Source organism: Festucalex cinctus, chromosome 1 (genome assembly GCF_051991245.1).
Source record: "Festucalex cinctus isolate MCC-2025b chromosome 1, RoL_Fcin_1.0, whole genome shotgun sequence".
Taxonomy (NCBI): Eukaryota; Metazoa; Chordata; class Actinopteri; order Syngnathiformes; family Syngnathidae; genus Festucalex; species Festucalex cinctus.
The window spans coordinates 41,130,255-41,156,038 of NC_135411.1; the positions used below are offsets into that span (position 1 = coordinate 41,130,255).

The 25,784-nt window shown below is 39.5% G+C and overlaps 1 protein-coding gene across 3 annotated transcripts; it reads right to left on the reverse strand.

Annotated features, from left to right (window-relative positions):
* Positions 1-822: 822 nt before the first annotated feature.
* copz2 (COPI coat complex subunit zeta 2) lies at positions 823-25,507 on the reverse strand. 3 transcript variants are annotated; one of them, XR_013286731.1, is made up of 10 exons: positions 25,355-25,507; positions 18,233-18,301; positions 13,795-13,879; positions 11,362-11,453; positions 7,852-7,907; positions 7,472-7,549; positions 6,723-6,774; positions 6,489-6,593; positions 5,593-5,631; positions 823-1,830 (listed from the first exon to the last, which is right to left on the reverse strand). XR_013286731.1 is itself a non-coding variant. In XM_077535692.1 (10 exons), the coding sequence occupies exons 1-10, from the start codon at positions 25,436-25,438 to the stop codon at positions 1,783-1,785; spliced, it is 636 nt and encodes a 211-aa protein (XP_077391818.1). In that variant the 5' UTR covers positions 25,439-25,507; the 3' UTR covers positions 823-1,782. The 3 variants fall into 3 exon arrangements, 2 of the variants coding, with proteins under 2 accessions (XP_077391818.1, XP_077391817.1); XM_077535692.1 differs by lacking the exon at positions 6,489-6,593 and adding an exon at positions 2,961-2,993; XM_077535691.1 differs by lacking the exon at positions 6,489-6,593.
* Between the last annotated feature and the right edge of the window lie 277 nt (positions 25,508-25,784).

Below are 25,784 nucleotides of genomic sequence, written 5' to 3' on the forward strand. Positions count from 1 at the left end.
GCAGATTCCATCTTGAGATGCCTAATATTCATATCTATGCTTTCTACACCTGAGAATAACCCAACCACCCGCCCCCTCCACTGATCTGTACATATTACTGGATAGCCGATAGCAGCCCATACACGCCCGTGGAAGCCGTTGAAGCCACAGGGCGGCCGTCTTACTCCTCCCATCTCGCGAGCAGACTACTGTATAAACCAGAGGTGGTCAAACTCGATCCTCGAGGGCTGGAGTCCTGCAGGTTTTGGAGATTTCCCTCTTCCATCACAAGCTGATTCCAATAGCGGCTCTCGAGGACCGAACTTGGCCACCACTGGTATAAAACTGGGGAGCGGGGTGGTCGCTATTTTTTAACAAGCGGATGGAATGTGCTGCTTTGAAAACCCCTTTTTCTTTTATCGCTCAAGTTCCTTAGACCCCAATATTAGATTTGGCAGAGGCATCGTTGAATTACATGTATTTTAATAAAAATAAATAAATAAATAAATAAATACATAAACAAACAAAGGGCGGCACGGTAGTCGAGTGGTTAGCACGTCCGCCTCCCAGTTCTGAGGACTTGTTCGAGTCCAGGCTCCGGCCTTCCTGGGTAGAGTTTGCATGTTCTCCCCGTGCCGTCTTCTCCGGGTACTCCGGTCTCCTCCCACATTACAAAGACATGCTTGGCAGGTTAATTGGCCGCACCGAATTGTCCCTAGGTGTGCTTGTGTATGTGGATGGTTGTTCGTCTCTGTGTGCCCTGCGATTGGCTGGCAACCAGTTCAGGGTGTATCCCGCCTACTGTCCAAAGCCGGCTGAGATAGGCTCCAGCACCCCCGTGACCCTTGTGAGGCTAAAAAAAACTAAATCAAATAAACAATAAAAGCCATTAATGATTATGAAATTCAAGTTCATGACCGGGACAAATGTAAACTGACTTGAAAACCACACTGTAAGTAAATGCAAATATCATGGAGACCTTTGTTTTTATTTATTTTTTATTGTCAGGCATCCAAAACGCTCACCTTGGCCTACTGTATTCTCATCAATGAAATACGTGACAAGATATATCTTGTATTAATAGACAATATTAAACTAAAATCCTTACACTTATTTTACAAACATTCCTTAAATGACCTCCATCATTGACTGGTCTAACTGCAACAATATTTGTGAGAAGTTCTTGTATTTCTTTATAAAAGTCTTTCTGTTAAAAAGATAGAAACCCACAGTCACTGACATCATTTGTAACAGAAAAAAGTAATAAATACATTTGAAAATACTGATAATTAATTCACTAATGGAACTGAGGCCTTGCTTGTGATTTGTGGACTAACAAGTCATATAAAAGCAAATTCATAAAACTGGCCTTTACAAAAATGATGGTTCTTTTCAATTCAGATTTTGTTGCGCAACCTTTTGAAGGAATTACTTTAATCCAGCGACTTCTGGAACTCTCAATGACACTTTAACACCTGTCGACATTGACTCCCAATAAGCAAACTGCTCCAGCTGTGGCTTGAAAGGTCCCCTTTCCAGACTTGCATCTTTCAGTTCCTTTTGAGACCAATGCCTTGATGGTCTTGCGATTTAGTCACACAAGAGTCACCTCCGCGTATCACACAGGTTAGGTCAGTCTTCCTTTTCTTTCTATGCCTTACTTTTGCATCCGTAAACACAAGAGACGATGTGACTTGGCTGAGCTCCATACTTGTCAATTTCAAACTCAAAACATTGAAAGTGGTCAATAAACTACGGGTTAATATATGTTGATGAAACTTCCTTGAGATAGCTTTACATCTGTTATTTCAGTATGGACCATTTGATCTGCTCCTTGGCTGACTGCAGAACCTGGAAGAATCACACAAAGGTTATATGTGACATCATTCGACATCATCACATGCATTTTTGATTATAGCTAGCCTTTATTTCTTTACAGCATTTTTTTTAATTAAAAGAGGAGTACGTATTTATGTAGCAGAGGTGGGCATTGTCATTGACTGGAATTGATGTTTGATGGAAGTGCCCACCTTTTGGCGTGTGCTCCAGCACTTTCAGCGAATGCTTGATAACGCAAAGCCTCACAAAAATACACGAATTGAGAAGGACTATATGCACTCATCATGTTCAACAAAAGTAATCCTGCTTCACTCAGTGCTCAGTCTGTGCATTTTTTTTTCTAAGACTTCGCATTATGAAACATTTTCTGAAAGTGCTGGTTGGCACTTTCATCAATCATCAATTCCAGTCAATGACGATGCCCGCCTCTAAGCGCCTTACCAAGATATAACCATTAGATGTCACACTGACCATATTTTTAGTTAACCTAGCAGGACAACCAAAGCAAACTTTGTTGAAATGAATAACAGTATTAACTCGGTAAAAAAGAAATAAGACACAATTTATCTGCGTTTGAATATAGCCAGCTCATTTTGCACAAAAAAATACACCCAAGACAACACAAGCACATAAATACAAGAGCCTACATTGAACCACTTTTCTCAAATGTGAATGCAGCTGCAAATGTGCTAAAAAAAAAAAAAAAAAGCAGGCAAAGTGCTTGAACTCAGTCTTATTTTAATTGTGATGAAAGTGAAGTACAGTGATTCTTCTGTCCTTGTATATTCATCAAATGTGCAAAGTGAGATCTATTCCCATCTGGTCATTTGAGACAAGCAGGAAGACACCTTGTAAAACCCATTTGCGAAAACGTGCTTCACGTCTAAGAGTTGTTTCATGAGACAGAATGTGGCCATATTGATTTTTTATGGTACTGTATAGTTACCAAGTTAGCCTGATACAATTATATACTGTTTATCAAATAAATTCACACATGGTCGACAACAATGCCATTCTTAATAATGCAATGCTTTTTGCAATTTCCATAACCATTAAAAACATCTGAAAGTTAGTCATGGCTTAAATAATTATAGAATATGCAATGTAATTTATATGATATGGTGAAGTTAGTAAAAACTTACATTAATCGTCAAAGCCAATTTCTCTGTTACATGCTGACAGAGTTGAAGAAACAGAAATACAGAAAAGTGAAGCATTTGTACAAACACTCTCAAAATACTCTATAGCAGGGGTGCCCAACCTTTTCTGATCCACTTTTCAAGCAGCCAACCTCCCGCCATCGACCAGTTCGGTGTCAGAGAAGCAATTTTATTGCACGTAAAATGCAGAAACATCAATCATAGCTCATGTTTACCGTTTTAAAATGCCATTCCAGATTCCCGTCCTTTGCCAATGCCATTCTTGTATTGCAGATCAAACAAACAAAAGTTTTAGTCCACCTTGAAAATTTTGACCTATTGTCACATTTCAGGCTTCAAACAAAAATATTGGACTTTTTTTTTTTAGAATCCATACCGAGTGGGACAAAATGTATAACATATTTTATTTATTTATTTTTAACAAACAAATGACTGAAAAGTAGGGCATACAAAATTATTCACCCCCTTTTTTGTCAGTGCAGCCAAATGACTCGAAGTTCCCTTATCCTATATTGCAAAATCTACAATAGAATGGTTCAAAACTAAACATCCAATTGTTAGATTGGCAAAGTCAAAGTCCAGACCTGATTAAGATTGAGAATCTGTGGAAACATCTGAAAACTGCTGTTCACAAATGATCTCCAACTAATCTACATGAGCTGGAGCTGTTTTGCAAGTTAGAATGAGCAACAATATCACTCTCGAGATGTGCAAAACTGAAAGGCGCATACCCTAAAAGACTAGCATCTGTAAATGCAGCAAAGATATGAACTCAAGGGGGTGAGTATTTTTGCATGTCGCACTTTTCAGTTTTTAATTTGTAAAAAAGTGGAGCGGAGTAGTTGAGGCAAACATTGAAGGTCGTGGCGGCACTTTTGTCCGACGCTGTTTTGTTTTGTTTTTCTTCAGTGTCAACTACAGACAACAAAAGCTGTTTGTGTGCTTATATAAGGTGAGATAACCCACAGCATATGCTGTCAACGTACTTGAGAGACATTACAGAAGTGGGCGTCTGTGTCAATGTTTTCTTTTTGTCATTTGTCAGTCGGCGACCGGGTTACTGATTATTACATTGACGAACAAAAAACCCACTTCTGGCAATGCTGAGTCCATCAATTTTTCGAAGTTTCTCGTTAATCGTCGACAAAAATGGACATCCATCATTGACTGACTTTTCGACTGACTAAGAATGCGCTGCGTCCGGTAATAGCGTGAAATATCGCACCTAGCAACTAGTTGGGCACTCCTGCTCTTCAGGCAACCAAAGTACAAATAGAAGAGAGCAAAGAGCTACAGAGAGAGCAATTATTAATTAAAGCATTCTGAAAGAGCTGAATGCAATAAAGCTGTAGTAAGCGATTTTGTTTTGTTTTATAGAGTGAGTCAACCCAAAAAAATGTTATTTACAATATGTTGGATGTGCTCCCACTACTAGTCTAAAAACAACATTCTGATTATTATTGCATTTGTGGAGTTTAAGTTAAGCAGCAAAATCCACTTGTTTTTGTCCATCTCAGGGGGCAGCCATTTTGCCACTTGCACAATTACGTAATAATGACCAATCAAGGCTCATCTTTAGAAAACAGGTGATCCGTGATTGGTTGTTACCTGAGCCACTGAGATGTAATTTTAAGTCGACAACAAGTGGCAAAATAGCCGCCCCCTGAAATGGATAAAAACCAGTGGATTATGTTGCTTATATTAACTCATATTCCACAAACGCAATATTAATCAGAATACTGTCGCTAAACTAGTGGGGCTGCATAGAACATTATTGTTGAGAAAATTGTTGGGTTGACTTCCCCTTTAATACTGTTGTACTCCTAGTACGATATTGACTACATATCGAATTAGCAAGCAAGTATTAGGCTAGGTGCACACTGCAGCCAAATATGACCCAAATTTGATTTTTTTCACATGTAACCTGTATCTCTTTTTTTTCTGACAGTCTGTTATCTACCTGCTGGTTGTGCATCAGTAAAGTTGTTTCCAAGTTTTACATTTACAGTGGCGCATCATCAGATTCTCCCCCCATCTACCCCGTTCAAAAAAAATATTGTATACTTGTCAAAGGCAGTGAATGAGTTTTTAAGCTAAGTAAATTGTAAGACTGTTAAAAAGCATTTTACAGTATCTTCTTTTAAAACACGTCTTAAAACACATCTGTATTCTTTGGCTTTTGGCGCACCATGAGACTTGTTCCTGGTGTTTTGTGGTGTGTATGAGTTTGATGTTTAATCTACTTATTTATGTATTTATTTATCTGTTTATTCACTACTTCTTATTTATTTACTGATGTAAAATGTATTTATTTGTAAAACAAACAAACAAACTGTATTTGCACTTCAAAATGTGTGCTTTGTTCTTGTTTTACTGCAAAACTGATGTTTATGTTTATGTACAGCACTTTGTATACAGCAATGCCTGTTCTTAAAGCGCGTTATAAATAAAGTTGAGTTGAGTTGAATTATCTGTTTTATACACACTCCAGGGCAGATAGGTACTGTACTTGTCACCAAATAGGAGGGATACAGTGAAGGTTAATAACTGGCGAACTGTAGCTTGTGTTCTGTGGATGCTAGTTATGCTACTTGTGCGTGCGTGTGCGTGTTACCTGTGCTACGCTTTGTTCCGATAACGAACTTTCATCAACCTATAAAAATGGGTGGGGAAAAAAAACATTGTGAGTGACAGAATAAACACATGCACACAGGAAATGTTGAGCAAAGAAATGCTAACAGAAAGCTTTAACATCAGTCAAATAAGTTATATTTATTGGGCTTTGGTTAGCAATGGGCAATAAAATATATTTCCACTAAGGTCTGCATCCTAGACCACTACACACTCACAATATAAAAATACATTCATAATTACACACATTAATTGATTTATTTATTGATTTTGCAAAGTCCTTAAAATACAAATTGAATCGATTAAATACCTTATAATTACAGCTACGTTGTATATAATAACCAAAGTGCAGTGAGCACCAGGTGTCTGTTTGAGGGGAGGCCTTTGTTTGACCAAACATACATTTATTTATAAGCAAGTCTAGAAACACTGACGGCAATGGAATGTGTAATTGTCTCCTGTTAGAAGTATCCATTTATCTTATTTATTTATATTTTTTTCTGTCAATTACAGTATTAGTGGTAGAGGTGGAACTAATTGTTCCATGCTTAAATTGTCATACATCAGTGGAATTGGTAAACTATTGATTTATAGTTCTAAAAATCAATTTAAAACCTTAAGATGGAGCAAGTAGACCTATCCATTAACAGAGTTCAAGCAAATCAGGTATACTGTGTTATATATCACCTCAAGCTGAATCAACACACAGTTTATCTTGGAGCAGGTCTAGATATATTTTTCCCCCCAAAATGTAATTCACAGACCCAATACAGTACGAAGAAGGGACAATCATCAAGTATTACCCTTTCAGCTTTTGTTAGTCATGGCTCTCTATGACCATGCATCCATCCTCTCTCTTCACTGGACTATCTTTCTCACCCTTGTTTTCTCTGTCTACAGCAGCTGGCTCTTGTCTGTTTGTGCCTGGAGGTTACCAGTGATGTGATCAAATAGGACAAAACCATAGGCAGGCTCTGACACAAGCTGGTGCCAACCAGAGACGACAGGGAGAAGATAAGTTATAGCGTATAGGGGAGAGACAATGAGCAAAGCTGGAGAATAGAATAATAGGAGGCCAATTATGAGGGTGGTATTTTCAGAGCTAAAACTTACCCTATAATTGACCTTTTGGAGGACTTGTTGTGCGTCACTCTCCAGGATCACTCTATCGAAAGAATACAATTAAATTACATTTGTTAAATCATTCAAAACAAACATCCTACATTTTGAATCAACTACTGCTTTTCAGTGCAGGAGTTTGTAGCACACATTTTTTTGTGAATTCATATTTGGACAATACGTGAGGTATGTTTATTTTGATTAAAGCGGCTATTTACATTATTTACAGATTAAAATGTTCATGACAGGAAGATGTTCACAGTTTAATTGCACTTAAAATCTGCTGTCAGTTTGGAATTGTACAAAATAATCTGTTCTCATTTGCTGATCATAGATAAAAATCAAATCAATTAATACCATTTGGGTGTGGATGTGGATAATTTAAAACGTTTTATACTGATTTCATGGTAGGCCAATTTGACAATATGTTGTAGCTTTCTGATTTACAATATGTACCAATTTAGTTGCCTTTAAGGTGGAAGGATCTGTGTGATAAGGGCTTAGTCGACGTGTCGATTTTACCACGCCATCCACGATTAGAACTTGAGTCAACTAACTGCCAATAAGGTATTCTGGCATTAAAAACATGGACACCTGACAGAACAGGTGAGGAAGTTCATGGCTCCAGGCAGCACACTAACAGCAGTGCCCCGAATGTGTGGAAATATATATTTTTTACTAGAAATCAGACCACTAGCATGGTCACATGCAAACGTGGTTCTTCTGGATATCAAGATACTTACCCCCCGTCAATTATTTCATCAACAATGAGAAAGGCTCCTTCCATGTTTTCAAGGAAACACCTACGCTCCACATTTTTTCTGCAGGAAAAGTACAACTAATTAATTCATTCAAATTCATGTCCATGATAAGAGTAGAATCAGACTGCTCTGATATCAATCAAACATTCAAGTTTAGAATTTAGATAAAAATTAAAAATTCCACCAGATTCAACCATTTTAACATTTTTGGCCAACCTACAGCTTGTGACACAACTACTCGCCTATGAGAGCCAATTAATCATAATCATAAGCAAACAAACCAGACACACCTATGATTATGTTATGCCACAAGGACAATCTGAGACACAGACGGTGTAATATTTAATATGTGGATTAATTACCTCAGGATTTGACTGAGGCAGTCAAATAGGCAGTTGAGTACAGACATCAGCATCAACTAGAAAAAATAAAAATAAAGATCACTTTATAGATTTAAATGGTGACACACGGACAACGTTGTGACATAAATAGATGACAAGACATCATTACATCGTTACGTTCTACCATCAATAAAACACATTGTACTGTCATGTTGCTGGGCTCTCAGTGTGTCTTCCGTGTCTCACAGTGCCTGATTAGTGAGAGGGGCGTGTCCCCTGCACCACACCTGCAGGGCATCACCTATTAGGCCTTCATAAGGACTGGGACTCCTTGCAGCCACTGTCGGGTCGTTGCTCCGTCTGCTCACAGCCATCGTCTAGTGTTTCTACTGTTTTTCGCCTTCGCTAATGATTATAGTCCAAGATTCTCGATTTTCATCTACGTAAGTTTTGCTACGTCTCTTTTTGTTCCCACTTTTATGTGGCGTGTTTCATAGCTATAGTAAGTTGTTGCTTTCTTGTGTTTGCGGTTTGTAGCCTTTGGGTCTTTTTGTGTTGTGTTAATTTCCCTCCTTGCAATTTGCAAACACTTTTTGTTAACCTTTTTCCTGGCTGTGTCCAGCGCTTTATGTTCATATTCACGTGTTTTGGTGAATAAAACCTCTCGCTTACTCCTCTGTGTTCTGGGATCCACTCTCCAGTCGCACCGGAACCTTAACATGTACAGTATTAATGTCACTCACCACACTAATAAAGCAATCGTTTTCCTCTTTGCTTCAAAAGCGTGGTTTTATATTATTTCCAAATATGTTTGTGTGTCTCTGCTTGTGTATTTCTGGTTGGTTGTGCGACAGACGCCGCACACGCAAGTACTTGTTGTACACAAAGACCTAGATTCCTTGCGGATAGAGGATGAACACGTATCCAGGACTTCCATTCGTCTCACCCCTCGAAACTAGTTGGTCTGTTGGGGGGCGTCCATTGAGGGGGGGTTGGGGTTACTGTCATGCCTGTGCTCACAGTGCATTGTTTCTGTTTCAGCCCAGGTCTGATTTGAAGGGGCGTGTCCGCAAGCTGCTGCTCATTCCAGTGCACCTACTTAAGACTGAGAGCTGCAGTCACTCCTTGTCAGAGTATTGACCTTGCTACGTCCTCATCCAAGAGCCTTATTCCAACCTCGCCAACCAAAATTCTAGTTTAGAGTTTTTTTGTATTTTGGTTCCTGTATTCACGTGAGTTGTTATCCGTAGTTTTGTGTTTGTGTCGCTCCGGCCTTGTGTCAGAGAGTTTGTTTCTTCACGCGTTGTCATTTAAGTAGTTTTATGTTTGTTTCCTCAGCTGGTGTCTGAGTGATTGTTTCTCTTCGCGTTGGTATTTGCCACGTCGCCTTTAGTTATTTCGCTTTTACTACTGTTTTGATTCTATTTCCTCACGTAGTGCGGTTTTGTAGCCCGCGAGTGCATTTTGTTTTGGAGTTTTTCTGGCTGTGTACAGCCTTTGTTAATCGTTTTCTATCCTGGCTTTGACCACTGCTTTGTTTAGTATTTTTGTTCTGTAAAATAAACTTTTTCAAACCACACCCATTAATGCCTCTGCATTTTTGGGATCCACCTTCCGGTTCTACCAGAGATCATTAAAAAAAATATATATATATTAGAATATAGCTACGTTTCATCATTATTCACATTCCTGTTGAAAACACTGGCAAAAAGAGCTTGCTGCAACATGGCCCTGGCTGATCTCTTATACTCTGCTGCCACCTGTTGGCCATTTTATTTGTAATAACTCATTGCTTTAAGCGACTTCATGTCAGAAGCTGCATCAAAGCCTTCTGTATGGGCTAGCATTAAAAAAAGATGTATACATGCGTTTTTGAGAGTGAAGGACAAAATATTCAAAAACTTATTTGGGTTTGAATGAGTTAATAACTTGAGCATGGGTACTGTAGTCAATTTTGTGTATGAGATGCACAACTCTGTCCCTTAGAAAGTTGTGAAATGTAGCCAAACTAGTGTCTACCTGGAATTAACTGTACCTTGTGGGGGTAGAGAGAAGAAGAGAAATGAGACATTGAGTATGTGGTCCCACCAAAGATATCACCGATTTGCTGTCATGAAAATTGCCTGGTTGAGTGCCACTAAATAAAGATGACTCCAGATACCCAATGTATTTGTAGACCTGATGAAAATTTCAGGAATCTGGACTTGATGCCTGACCTGGCCTCCCTTGGTGAAGGGCAGTGCTGGTAAATAGTACTTCATTTATACAATTATATAGCGCTTTGCCAACTAACAAGGCCCTCAAAGCGCTTTACAGTTTGACTACACATTCGCCAACTGCTGATGCAGCATCAGGAAGCAGGAGCAACTGGGGGTTAAGTATCTTGCCCAATGATACTTCGACATGCTCACGATGGACTGGGATCGAACCCACAACCTCAGGGTTGTGAGATGACCACTCTACTACCACTGAACCACGCCGCCTTTTAGTAGTGAAATTATATTGAAAGTTTGGAGTTGGGTTGAGAATTTCGACCTGAGACCCAACAAGAGATCAATGCAAACATTGGGTTTTGAATTGCCAGTAGGAATTTAGAGATTGTGTTACAAAAATAACATGGCATTTGAATTGTGCTCAACAAATCTACGACAGTTGTGAGTGGCATGCTCCCCCTTACCCCGGGTTTTCACCGGATGCGGTTGTGGTGCGGTTGCGGTGCGTTCCGGCGACGCAAGCAATTAGATTCCATTCATTCGAATGGTGCAGTTTACACCACTTGCGTGTGCGTTGCGTGTCGACTGCGTCTCAGCTGCGGCGTGCCGCAGGCCTTCCGCAAGGATAGACCTATTTTCTATTTTTGCCGGACGCCGCAGCGGTAGGCCTCCGGCAAATGGCAAGCTAGCACAAAACACACCGAGCGGGACAGGAAGACCGACGCAGTTTCAAAATAAATTTCCGGTTACCTTTCAGAATAAAACACTCGCCAGCTCCTATTTCGCAAGCTTTTCAGCAAAACGTGACGTGGGCGTCGCCGGGCCATGTGCTCATTCACGGTTTAGACACCAGCGAACATGGACGAGGAGAGGTTTATATTGGAGGTGGAAAACCACAAAATAATATATGACACGGCACATCCTTTTTATAAGGACAACCAAAAAAAGGATGCTGCATGGAATCTCATAGCAGAAGAAGAAGAAAAGGTTCAAATCAAAAGAAGTCCACCTCTCTTTCTGCTTCTCTGTTGAGCACAGACTTTCTGTATGTTTGTCGTTGTGAAATGCCACATGATCGCACGCGCGCGGTCCCGCGAGACACGTTGGGAAGTGGGCGGCGACGGAGCTGCCGGACCGCAGCTGTGCGGAGCCGGTGTGGATTGACAAAAAAATTGACCCGTCCGGAGCACGCAGTCAAGACGCACCGCAACCGCACCGCAACCGCATCCGGTGAAAACCCGGGGTTAGAACTGTATTATTTGGGTATTTTCTGGAGGTAGATTTTGGTGAAAAATATGAATACATGAATACATCCTACCTCATTCTCTTGACAGCTTCCGACCACATAGAGGAAAAGGTCTATGCTGCTCTTATAGACGATAGTCATTCCCTCCAGGAAAGCTATTTCATCTAGGGAGCGAGTAAAAGTGAGCGAGAGTCAGTCGAAAATCAAATCGCTGCAAAAAATATATACAGCAACATTATATTGTATTAAAAGAAATCATAAACTAAAGAATTACATGCAAAGTTGGCTCGTTTAATAATGGGGTCACAAGAATAGTAAAAAATGTTTACAATACATACAACTCGACACTATCCGATTATCGTGTTAGTCAAAGTGCAAACCAATTATAGGGAATGAGTAATAAAGTTACATCAAGAGATGTCCATTTTGTAAGTGTTAGTTCATAGTGCAGCAATTGAAAGAACAACTTTTTACAAATTATATAGATGACAGAAAAGCATGACCTGTTCAAAATTGGCTGACAATGAGAGAACACCTTCATAAATATACATTAGGTCACAACAAATACAGTAAAATGGGAATGTGATACAGAAAAAAAAATTGGAGCTGTGAATGCAGGCAACTGACAGACAGTACTGATTGAGCTCAATAAATACAATCTCTTGCAACTGTCTTTGAGCATGTAATTGTGGGTAATTTACTAGAGGTCTCTATAAACAGTGGTGCACATAGTGTAAGTGGTGTGCAGGTGAAAGAATTTCATACTGGACTGGCCACAGCCTGGATTAACAATGATCATCATCAGTGTCGTTAACCAACGAGTGTAAATTCAGTTACTGTGGGTTGAAGATTATGGAAGGGTAGAAAACAGGTTCATAGACAGGTAGGAAAGAGGAGAGCAAGCCGCCTAAAACTGAAAGTAGGGGCTTTCAATGTTGCCGCCATGAATGGAAGAGCTAGGGTGGTGTTGTTAGAGAGTTATTAAAGGATAATGTAACAGGAAAGCAGACTCTTGCTCCACCCCTCACTAAGATTTGAAATCGGCAATCAAAGGGAGTGTTGCTTGGAGGACCGTTGGGTTGCATATGAAAAGAGGGTTGGGTGTTGTCTGGCTGTGATTGACAGCAGCAACTCACATTTTAAAAGGTACAGTGAGAAATAAGTGACTACTCGATGTCGTTATAGCATAGAATGCAGCCAAAGCGCATGCCTTTATAAGCATGCACATACGGTGGCTCAGAGAGACCATACTCAAGCCTGTTTTACATTTGTTAAATATAAACAAGGGCACTTCAGACATTTAACTACATGTATAAATTACATGCTTAACACTGGAGGAAACGTGTATATATATATTTTTTTAATCAAAGAATTATTCCTTTATTCGACAAAAGATGCCTCTGCCAAATCTAATATTGGCATCTATAGAACTGAGCAATAAAAGAAAAAGGGGGTGTTCAAAGCAGCACATACGTCCACTTGTTCAAAAATAGTGACCACCCTGCCAACCAACTCCCACCCCTGCCCTCCGGTCCTATACTGAGCCTACATACAAGCATTATATGTCTAATCAGTACATACAGTATACGTACAGTTGATACAGCAGTCTGCTCGCGAGATGGGAGGAGAAAGAGGCTTCAACGGCTTGCACGGGTGTGTATGGGCTATCGGCTATCCAGTTATATATACAGATCAGAGAGTTAGTCGAAGCCATAGGCTGGAGCTAACAAGAGCGGATAGCGGGAGAAGCTAGTAAATAAATTAAAAGCTTGTAAAAACGTGTGAGAGCAAAACCTAACTGCTGCTTGTTGTGAAGTGAGTTGAGCTCTCTACCACCATTAGAACACTTCTAATTATTTATTGATTTATTTTTCTCAAAAGTAAAATAAATAAATAAATAAATAAATAAATACGCTCAAATATCGGATCTGGAAAAATTGGATTGGTATTGGAAAAATTGGAAGGATTGTCAGGTCACCTAACACTTGCATCCTGTCTATAAATATACAAGTAGCATAGCCATAGCCCTGTTTCCCATGCAACCATCCATTATCTGTACCGCTTCACAAGGTTTGTGGGTGTGCTGGAGCCTATCCAGGCTCACTTTGGGCGAGAGGCAAACAAACAATAAAAAACTGTTTAGAGTCTTCACCTAACCTACCATGCACGTTTTTGGAATTGGGGAGGAAATCGGAGTACCCACAGAAAACATGCAAACAGAAGGCTGGATTTGATGACCATTGAACATTGAGTATGTGCTCATCAGTCAGCTGTTGAGGTGCCTTGCTTAAATGCTATAAGACTGAAATATTGTTTCTGAAATGTTTTTTAAATCATTCAAATTACTAATATGTTTTTCTAATGCTAATGTAGAAACACTTTTGGTTATGTGTTCAACTTATAGACAAGAGTACTTGACATTAAAAAAGGTGCAATTTTCAGTAAATTCCATGGCCAGGCAATATAGTGGACATAAAAGGCAGATATAGACAAAATGAAACCTACTGTCTGCTTTGTGAGTCTTGTTGAAAATGTTCTTCTCAAAGTTCCTTTGTTCCTTCATGGAGGGGTAAAGCTCAGGGTCATAGTACTAAGATAGGTCAGATGGAGGCAGGAAAGAAAAAAGAAAAAAATCAGTTGAGCACAAAGCGCTTAACGAATTCATTAGACCCATTCATGAAAAAAATAAACACACACAATAAGTTTGATGCAGCGTCTCTAAGCTGTTAATGTTTTGAAAAGGAAAGAGCAATGTCGAAATAAAATGACCTATTTAACACCAACTGACTTTTCTGAGACCAAATTAACCTAATATTAAACTACACAACCAATTTTATGTTCTGAAATGCGAGCCATTAAAAAAACTGATAACGTTCTTTGCTATTTTCGCTGAAAAGACGTAAAATAGAAAATTATAATATTCATGGCTGTCACACCGCAGTGAGGTTGTCCTGTCTAGGGTTTTTCTTTCTTGTCATTTCCTGTTTTATTTTGAAGATCCTGACTCTCCTCTCGTTTCAGGTCACTTGCCCTTCCTCATGTGGTGTCAGTGTCAACCCTGATTCCTGATTGTGTCCACCGGTTTCCCATTACCCTCATGTGTTAAATAGTCTGCGTCTCCCCTGTCTTGTGCCAAAGTGTTTCATCTCGATCACCCAAGCCCATCCACAGCCTTGCTATTGTTTGTCTCGTGTGAGAAAACTTTTGTTTGTACTTTACATCGTCACAGTTTAGTCTTTAGTTTAGGGATGCCTTTGGTTCTTTTGTTGTAGTTTAGATATCCTCCCTTTTGGAGCGTCCTTAGTTTGCCTTTTCATAGCCCTTGTTTTTGTTTTCCCTTCAGAGTGAGGTGGTTTTTGTTTAATAAACATCTGCCTTGGTGGCCTAATTGTCTACAGCCGAGTCCTCGATTTTGCCATAGCCTGACAATGGCTAACAATAATATACTGGCACTTACGTATACGTTATCTTTTGTTAAAGTTAAAAGTATGACTGATTGTCACAGCCACATAAGTGGGGCAAAATTTGTTCTCCGCAATTGACCCATCTCTTCAGGAAGCGGTGAGCAGCAGCAGCTGTATATGTCACTATTTTATTCAGTGGTTTTCAATGTACCACAAGAACAATCTGGGACATTTGGGTCCATTTGGCCTGCCTAATTTGCAACTTTATTCATGGGATGATTCTGAGGATCTGATAAGGGTGTGAATGGACAAGTTGCAAATGCTTTTTTTTTTTTTTGATACAGATTCAGTCCTACATTTTCTACAAGCCACACATACATACATTTTATGCTATAGCAAATGTTTGCATACAAAGGACACACAAACAGTAAGGAATGTCTTATTTTCAACAAACAAGTTAGAAGGAATTAATGACAAACATCAAATTTTCCAGACAATAAAATTGTATATTTCTTGCAGTTTGACTGCGAGAATACAACTGGTTCATTCTAGTCACTCAACCAAATTTTCAACTTTGCCTCTTCTCACCAAGAAACAAAGGGACATCTGGGTCCATTTGGCCTCAGATTCAGTTGAATATTGGTGTGTGGGACAAATGGGGCACATTCCAGCACAATGGCTGTGTAGTGGCTGCATTTACATATGATAGGTGGTAGGGGTGTTAAAAAAAAAATCGATTCGGCGATATATCGCGATACTACATCGCGCGATTCTCGAATCGATTCAATAATCGGCAAAATCGATTTTTTTTTTTTTTTTTTTTTTTTTTTTTTTTTTTTTTAGGATTCACACCTTAAGCATGGAAGAATGTTATATGAACGGAACATTAAGCCTTAATATTTTATTTCAATGCTGTTCAAACATGAAACAAATTACAACCTCTATAAGACTGAAATTTCAGATAAATAAATAATACATTTTCATATAAATCTTACACTCTACAAGCTTACTGATTAGTATTTTCTAAATTTTAATGAAAAAAAATCGCAACAATCGACTTATAAATTCCTATCGGGATTAATCGGTATCGAATCGAATCGTGACCTGTGAATCGTGATACGAATCGAATCGTCAGGTACTAGGCAATTCACACCCCTAATAGGTGGCTAACTGATCGGACAACAACTCGTTCAAAAGTGCAGGGACAAATTGACCTCATCTGGTATTCGAAGAGGGAAGGGCCAACCGCACCCTCCTTGGTATGCATTCGCAAATGATAGGTGGATGCTAATACGTAAACGATTAAATTAATACAAATGTGCAGGGCCTAAAGGCCCTTTTCTGGGTTTGTTATAGGTAATGAGATCATTTGGCCCCTGCTTGGGGGTAAAGTTGTTAAGCACTACACTAAAGGAGAACAAAACCGTACTATGTCAAATTTTGTTACATTTTAAATCTGCACAACATACTTAGCTGCTGTTTACTGCTGTAATTGATAAAGTAATTATTAATTTGGGGATTACATTATTATTTTATCAAACACTGAAATATATTGTTTGAGTAATTTATACTGCTTAAATATTTATTTGTCCTTCGAGGGGAAGAAAGAAAAAAAAATTCCTTGACAGCCACCTCCACTTCCTTGTCGGAGGACGCTACAACCCGTTTGCTGCTCCTGAACCACGAGGAGAGACTTGATTACAGCGCGCTTGTGGTTGCGCTGCAAAGGCGGTTCGGAGAGTTTAACATGAGACTCGCTTCGCTGTGAATTTAAGTAGCGGGATCGATAGCCAGGTGAACCGCTTCGTTGCCTCACTCATGAGATAGAGAACCTGCGTCAGTGTGCATACGCTGGAATGTCCGGTTCTGTGTGGATTACAGGCCACTCAATAAGGTGACCAGGATGGTGGTTGGATAATACTGAAGCAGTCGCGTATTGTTTGGCTAAGATAAACAATCCGCAGTGACTGTTTACCGTGACCCGTAACTCGCCATCTAGTTGAATTGAGTTTGTGATGCTAACCTGCCGCTAAGCTAACGAACGAGACGGCGTGCGCATCGCTATCACGCAGCGGAGTAAACATGCACATTTGGGTTATTCATACCCGCTAGTAATATAATAATAATAATAATAATAATAATGCCTATCTGCATGACTGTAGTTCTGGTACTTGAGAAAATGCAAAATATTATAGTTACAGTTGCAACCAGCCGACATGTAGATGTTAGTTACAGTTTGTAACCAGCCTTCAGGTGTAATGTGTTATACTGCAACAATTTATGTACTGTAAAACCATAGAAACAGAAACGAAGAAACATATTCATGTTTCAAGTTCATGCATTTTCACAAGTATTATTTAAGTAACCGGTTGTCATTCTTATGTTGAGGCAGCAAAGGGCAGAAATTGGTACTAAAAAGTAACTGATAAGTTACTTTTTCAGTAACAGTTGACAATAAAGTAATCAGTAAAGTAACTAGATTACTTTTTTTAGGTATAATCAGTAATCACATTACTTTTTCAAGTAATCTGTGACAACACTGTTCATGTTGCTGTATGTATATTTTTGACCCAGCAGATTCGGTTACTTTTTGTGTTAACCAATAATAGAGTCATAAAAGAACCAAACTTTATGGATGTGTTTTTGTGACAAAGAAGTGCCTGTTTCAATCACTCAATCAGAGAAAAACTAGATAGAAATAACTGGTAACTCAGGAGAGCCATGACATTATGTTCTTTACAAGTGCATGTAAACTTTTGATCACAATTGTAAATGGTATAATACAGCGGCAGCTCATGCCGGACAACCGCTCATGCTGGCTCATGATTTGTGATGTATTTACTGACAATTACAATTACTATTTGTTACTGACAAAGTTCCACTTCTCATCAAAGCATTACAGCGATGCATTTTTTTATTCTTACTCAAATGCATCAATCTTTAAGTAAAACTACTTTCATTCGCTATTGTCTCAAAAACATCCCAACTCAGTCCAGCACCCCACGAAAGTAAAACAATGCGCATTCTTGAATTTTTTTTTAAAGAATTATTCACAATTACTGTACTGCAGCAACCATCTTCGTGTGTTGCTATTTTACGCATGAAGGATGGCGTGTTGCAGCGTGCACGTAAGTAACCAGCCATGTCTGCATTATACGGCCGAGGTGAGAACATCAGAAAGAGCTACACAATTAATCATCATAATGCAAAAACTGTTCAAATAAGGTAAAATCCTGTTCTCGCTATACATTTGCATACTGCCTCACTCCAAACGAATAACTGCTTCTTGTGTATTCCATTCAGCCAAGCTCTAACTAAAGAGTATCTTATTTCCTAATGATAAACAAAATATTACTGTTGGCGTCAATAAGTTTGAGCTTTATAAAAAAATAAAACACATTTTTCAAATTATAATTTAAAACATATGTTCCAGAAACTTTGAGATAGTATAAACAAGTTAATGATATTCAAAAAAGAATCAAGAACTCACTGTATTTATTACCCTATTCTCAATGTGTTTATTATGGTATTAGGTTTACCTTTGAAAGAAGTCTGTTGCCATCATTGTCAAGAATGAAAACCGCTTTCACTGTGTAGAGGGAAGGTTCCTGCAAAGAAGCAGGATGTAAATGTTCAATTTCTGCACAGACAGATCAAGTCCAACATCTCAGATGGCAGAAGCATTTATGCCACGTAGACATGCGAGTTGTTCCATTTGTGCTATCCTCACATGTAATTTTTTTTAAGTTTCAATGAAGTAGCATGACAACATATGATATGGTTACAGATTGAAATATTTGACAAATTCTAAAATGCACTTCTTGACCAATTCTTAGAGACTGCAATTTTATATCAAAGGATGAAGATGTTTTATTTGGATTGATATTAAACACAGGTTGGCTTATAAGAGCTCAAATTTAATAAGCATAAGTTCATATTTAGCATTCTACCACATAAGTTTTTTTTTGTTTTTTTTACTTGTGAAGAGCTAATAGCAATTTGGGAAAAAATGTAATCTTGGAAATCAAGCAACGGCTATAAACAAATGCTAAATTTTTACAATTTTTACAACAAAGAAGCCTGGATATTGAGGTATAGATGCGGTTTTCTCAGAAATCAGCAAAATACAGCAGTATGGCAAAGTCGTGGGACTGTGGTTAGCACATCAGTGAGAAGTTCTGGGTTCAAATCTTGGCTCAGGCCCTCCTGTGTGGCGTTTGCATGTTTTCTCCATGTTTGCACAGGTTTTCTGCATGTACTTCCTCTCAACCACAAACATACATAATTAAGTTAACTGAAGACTCAAAATGGTCAATACGTTGTTTGATCAATATTGCTTCAAAGGAATGTTGATGCGACTGTTTTATGGTCAATCCAGCTCCAGATGTGGATGTAATGTAACAAAAGACTTTCACCTGTCCACTTGTCAGAAGAGTTATTTAGACTCGGGACAAAGTTCTGTTATGCACTGACTAGCATAGATTCACAGTCAGAGTGTATCACAGAACTTAGGCCAGACACTTAAAACATATTTCCAGCCTGTATTAAGTTTACCTCAGGGTGAACAAGCATGACGATTAAGATATCGCAAGATGAGGACAACTCAGCCTTTAATTCATCTTAAGCAACACTTCATGTATACCACACAGACAAATTTCTTTCTTTCTATTACTGACGTGAACATTCAAACATTTTATCAATTAGTAGGCTACTAAACTTAGTGACAAGTTATAAAGTTAGGATGGAAATTCAGTCCCATGTAGTGGCTTATCTTATTTATATCAGATAATCCTGACAAAATTAAACTTTCACTTCATTATGAATTTGTTAAATGCATTTCACACACACATAAAAAGAATCCCCAATACGCACAAGAGGTCATAAAACTATCCATCCATCCATTTTCTGTACCGCTTATTCCTCACAAGGGTCGCGGGGGGTGCTGGCGCCTATCTCAGCTGGCTCTGGGCAGTAGGCGGGGGACACCCTGGACTGGTTGCCAGCCAATCGCAGGGCACACAGAGACAAACAACCATCCACACTCACAAGCACACCTAGGGACAATTCGGAGCACCCAATTAACCTGCCGTGCATGTCTTTGGAATGTGGGAGGAGACCGGAGTACCCGGAGAAGACCCACGCGGACACGGGGAGAACATGCAAACTCCACCCAGGAAGGCCGGAGCCTGGACTCGAACCGGAGTCCTCAGAACTGGGAGGCGGACGTGCTAACCACTCGGCCACCGTGCCGCCAGTCATAAAACTATAATAATTAAAATAAAATATATTAATTAATGCAAAACTCATAATAAAATGGCCCAGTGCAGTTACTGCATATTGTGAGTTACAATATACAGTATTTGTCACATTTGGTCGGTCATTCATTTAACACATGAGAAAAATGCAGACTCACCGCAAAAGGCAAGAATAATAGTTGTAACAGTATGAATTAGCAGAGCAAAGTACAGTCCATTTCAAAGATGCCCTTGAGCCAAGGAAAGGATACCGGCTTAACCCATTCAAACCCGCATTTTTTTTCTGCTGGGCATGTTTTGTGTATGCGTGTGTGTGCGTGCATGCGTACTGCTTCTGACTCTATTCCCACATAACAACATGAATACATATTTGGATTTTATCTCTAGTCTTGTTGAATTGTTATAGTGGATGCCAGGATAACATGGCTGCAACGTGTTGTAAATTTACCGAACTTAAATAGGTAACAATTATTGCCCCGTCCCAGCCATTTTTTTTTCCTCCTGCGGAACGTTAGCGTATTCCCTTTTTGTTTTTTGTGGATTACCTTGGAGGCACCAGATCAGCCGAGACAATTGGATTAATCTCAGAATTCTGACTTTAAAATCAGAATTGTGCTGGAGTTTGGCGCACCAGTGCTACCAGTACAAAAGTTAGTGTAGAGCCTTGCACTGGACATGTTAAGCTATGTTCACATTCACGCTGCAGGTCATGACACCCAATTTGGATTTTTCTAAATCCATTCTCTTTATGTTGTTCTCGTTATGAAAACAAATGTGACATAATTTGCACAGAACGCGTCCGTGCTGTGACACACAAAGCACGATGTAGAGCAGTGGTGTCCAAACTACGGTCTGGGGCCATTTTTCACTGGCCCACGACATAACTAAAAATGACATTTTACAGTTAATTTTTAAGAAGGGAGGGTTTAAAAAAATAGGTGTCACTTTTACAAATAAATTGGTTTATATGCTTTAGCATTTTTCTAGATATGCAAAAACACAAATACATTATGTGTACAATTTTTTATGACCAAACACAATTTCTCTTCATAACATTATGTGGCCCTTGCGTCCTTTTGATTTTCTGTATGTGGCTCTCAAATGAAAATATTTGGACACCCTGACGTAGAGTGACACGAACAAAGAAAATGACATCACGTGGCACAGTGTTTACAGAAGTTAAATATGGTCCCGTCACTAGTGGTTGACCTCAGATTGACAGAGGAACGAGGCAGGAGGAATTGGAAAAATGTTTGGAAAATGAAACAATGCTCATTTCATGGAGAGTTGAAGAAATCTACTAAAGATGGTGTCATGTCGTTCCCACCAGTAACAAGTGAACAGTCTCCGTGGCTGATACTGCTCGCACCACAAATATCCACGTTATAGCATCATGTTTCAAGTGCCAATAAAGTCAAATATAAAATTAACACTGTTACTCTATGATCAATAGTGATGGGCTGACGGCGCTTCCATCAGCTCTGACTGAAAAAAACAAGTGCAGTGTGAAAAGGGCTTCAGACTATCGATAGGGTGGCTGAACTTTTTCATTTGAGGGCCGCAGACAGGAAAAAAAGGAAGGATGCAAGGGCTGCTTGCTTGTAATTATTCTTATTTTTTACTTTAATTTGTTAAACATACAAAAATCAAGCAAGCAATTCTACTGCAATGATAGTATTTTCTAGTTATTATGAATAACTGCTACATAAAAACTTTCTGTTAAAGGTGAAAAGGGGATTTTTTAGATTTTGGGGAGGTCTAGGCGCTGTATCCCGCTAGACAAACTAGCTTCTACACTCAACAGTGACCAAATCCCATCTCCACATTCAGAACCAAAACAAGACCAAACTGTAAGATGATCATTTTAGAACAGTTACTTGAGTAATAAATGTCACTTCACTTATATAGCGCTTTTCCACATTACAAGGCCATCAAAGTGCTATACATTCGACTACTCATTCACCTACTGATGACACAGCATCAGGAGCAACTGATTTTACTCAAGGATACTTTGACTTAGTCACGGCATAGGCAATGGCATAGGAGCAAATCCGGAACCTCTGGGTTGGGAGACGGCCACTCTACCATTGAGACACACCTCCCCAGGATTATTTAAGGATAAATTAGTGTTCAATCTGTTCATAAATAAGATCTTGGCACAGCAGAAAGTGGAAGAACCATATTTGCTTCTAAAATCAAATTCTTAACTCACGACAGTGTTTTGAAGAGAAACTGTTATTTTAGCCGTAAATAGTTTGTATCTTTTTCCTTTTTCCTTTAACCAAGTAAATAACTCCTTGAGATCAATAATCCCCGCAAGAGTGATATTATCATATCTAGGAGATCTCTGCAGTATTTGACCCAGTTTAACCGTTCTCACCCTCGTCTCATGGGCCGTTTCAAATGTCATTTTTAGCATATAACTTTGTAACAGTCATTATTATGTTAGTATGGTACCACACCATTTGGTGGCACCTCTTTAATTTAAGTCAATAGGTCACTACATCTTCTTTGGTATTTCTACCACACATTTGGTCATAAACTCGGTCGTGTGTATTCAGACCAGTGAGACCACTTTGCTCTCTCTCAAATAATGTATGGTAAAGATGAGTTTATTGTTTTGGCTACTGCAAATGCCTGTTAAAGTTTCTCTGCAAGGACAATATGTTGTCCTGCAGCGCCATCTGGTGGCGTTTCCATGTTTGTTGAAATGCGCACACTTCAACATCTTCTGTTTTGTAACGTCAGATTTCCGCTTTGCTTCTCTTCAGGTCGTGTAAAACTCTAAGTACACGAGATGTACAGAACATTCTTTATTTGTTTTTTATTAGGATAGAATTGACATTGTGATTCACCTCGTTGTTTTGTATTGTTCTTAGCTCCAAGTTGAGACGTGTGTACTTTTAACTAGCGCTCTTGGACAGTGGAAAGAGGTATGGAAATACAAATGGAGAATGTCTTTCTTTTTGTTTATGAGTAAAACGCCATGTTATTGGAATGGAAGAAATATTTTCTTTGTATAGGTTTGGCAGTGTATTGAGTTAAAAAAACAAAAAAACCTGTTACACTTAGCAGAATATCTTCAGAAACATTTTTTGGCATATTTCTTCATTCGTACTTGTATTAGGTAAATGATTATGTAAACATGGTTAATATGACTTATTTGTGAAACTACAATGCAAATATTGTACTTTTTCTGTTTATTCTCTAGTTTTCACGGTGCAGAACAATAAAAAGACTAAAGACTGACAGCTGTAGGAAGCTCTCTGCGTCTTCATTTGAAAATCCAAGGGGTCGCTACAGCTACCAAATAAACAAGTACCTGTGGAGATTTACAAGCCCGGTCTGCCATGACTCTTGACTACCTCTGGCTACCAAATAGCTCTGCCACTGATGTTGACTTCTCTTGGTTCAGTTAACTGTTTGTAAATGGATTAATGGCATGATCTCTCTAGATTTGGGGTTGGTCTCTTGGGGTAAAATGGAGGAAAATAAGAAATAGCACTCTATCGGCCCCAAAAGATGTCAGCCTCCTGGGCTTCTGCCCTACATGCAGGGCCGGACTGGGCCAGCTGGACGGGCGGAACAATTCCCGGTGGGCCGCGAATCGGCAGGCAGGAGTTGTCTTAAATTGACTGTCTCATTATCAATCAACTTTAACTCAATTCCCCCTTTACAGACCATTATATTATACAGTACATAGCACTGGCTGCCTGCCTTTGTTACTAAGGGTTTCACCGAGTTACTATAATTTAACATCAAAAGTAGCAAAACTTTAATCCACAAGTAGAAACAATAACATCAATCAATTTTCTTAATTAACCGCTTATTCCTCACAAGGGTCACGGGGGTGCTGGAGCCTATCCCAGCTGGCTTTGGGCAGGGTATCCTGAACCGGTTGCCACTCAATCGCAGGGCACACGGAGACAGACAACCATCCACCCACACTTAGGGACAATTCGGAGCGCCCAATTAACCTCCCATGCATGTCTTTGGAATGTGGGAGGAGACCGGAGTACCCGGAGAAGACTCACGCAGGCACGGGGAGAACATGCAAACTCCACCCAGGAAGTCCGGAACCTGGACTCGATCTTGCGACCCCAGTACTGGGAGGCGGACGTGCTAACCAGTCATCCACCGACCGTGCCACCCAACATTGATACACAAACTCTAAAATTGTGTATGTTCATTAAAATGTGAACTAACGGTTTGAGCTTTGAAATTGCAGGGCTAAAAAAGAAAAGAAAAAAAAAAAAGTCCCAGTCCAGCCCTGCCCATGGCTAGCTACCTCCTCTGCTCAAACCACCACCACGTTACACAGCAGACTGCTGAAAAATGGATGGTGGCCCACAAATGGCCACCAAACTGTAGTTTGGACATCACGGGTCAAACACCCTTTTGGATTGTCAGTCCATCCATCCATCCATCCATTTTCTTGACCGCTTATTCCTCACAAGGTTCGCAGAGGATTGTCAGTCTATCACTCAAAATCACTTGGATGGCTAAAGTTGCGTTGATGGTTTATTTAGCAAATACCCCAAAAATGTATGGAGTGATCTTGTGAAGAACACTATCATTTTGTTTGAAGATAGACTGCCAGAAGAAATCGATCTGGCTGACATCGGTACAACTGATATCCATTATTAATTTTTGGTGTTTTGTTTTTTTAATTGCATGGACTTGATTACTTTTATAATTTTCACATTAAGTATTACTGAATTGAATTTGATGAGAGAGAGAGAGAGAGAGAGAGAGAGAGAGAGAGAGAGAGAGAGAGAGAGAGAGAGAGAGAGAGAGAGAGAGAGAGAGAGAGAGAGAGAGAGAGAGAGAGAGAGAGCGAGAGAGCGAGCGACCGTGTGGACGTGGCACCTCCACTGCTATGGCACGTCGTTTTAAGCAGCTCATAATAAACAATTAAGCAGCTCATAATAAACAATACTGGCATGATTGTCAACGCATTTGTGATGTTAAACATTTACTGTTTTAGGAAAAGTAGGCCTTGGTTTACGGGACGTTACGTTATCCCAAGACACTGTGAATAAGTAGATTACGACTGTTGCTCAGCCACTATAGTAAAGCAGTAAAAAAAATAAAAACGCCACATAAGTTGGTCGCTATGTATCGGCAGTAGCTGTGCTCCTATTTTTATGCGCATAGAATAAGCGACTCTCAAATAATAATAAAAAAAGATGTGTTCGTCTATCCAATTCAAATAAAATAAAATATAAAAGAACCAGTTACCGAACTCTGTTGTTACCGTATGCTCCCTGCCAACTCCAGGTGTCATAGGGAAATAAATGTTCGACAATACTGTAGCGCTAAGACATTAAATAAACATATGACAACAGCCCTCCACCAAAAGTGAAAGACGTACTCTGAGCCCCGTGAAACAACGGAGAGCCTCACCAGAGTCGCGGAATCCATTATCGACGCGCTCTTTCGTTCGCTGTGTTGACGTGGCCACCTCTGAGCTGTCACACCACTTCGCATACGGCTACTCCAGTTTTTTCCTTACAGGGCCGCCGTGGCGCCTTCCCGATGACGCTGCAGCCAACCAGATAAAAGCATATGCGCATGGAGCTTAACAGGGGGCGCTCACGACCTTGGGCTATATAATACTGGTCTTCTTTCACAAAGTCTTCGTGCAGCCTGACTCTTTAGTTACAAAATTATTGGAACAGCGATGTCAAACAATTCATTTTGATATCAGAAGATGCACATGAGACAATTAGTTCAGTTTTAAATTCCAGATGAAGTGCTTGCAGTTGGATCTGATACATATACCTTGAAGGTAGCATTATATATGGGAATGCCGACAAGTCGGCTGTCATTTTTC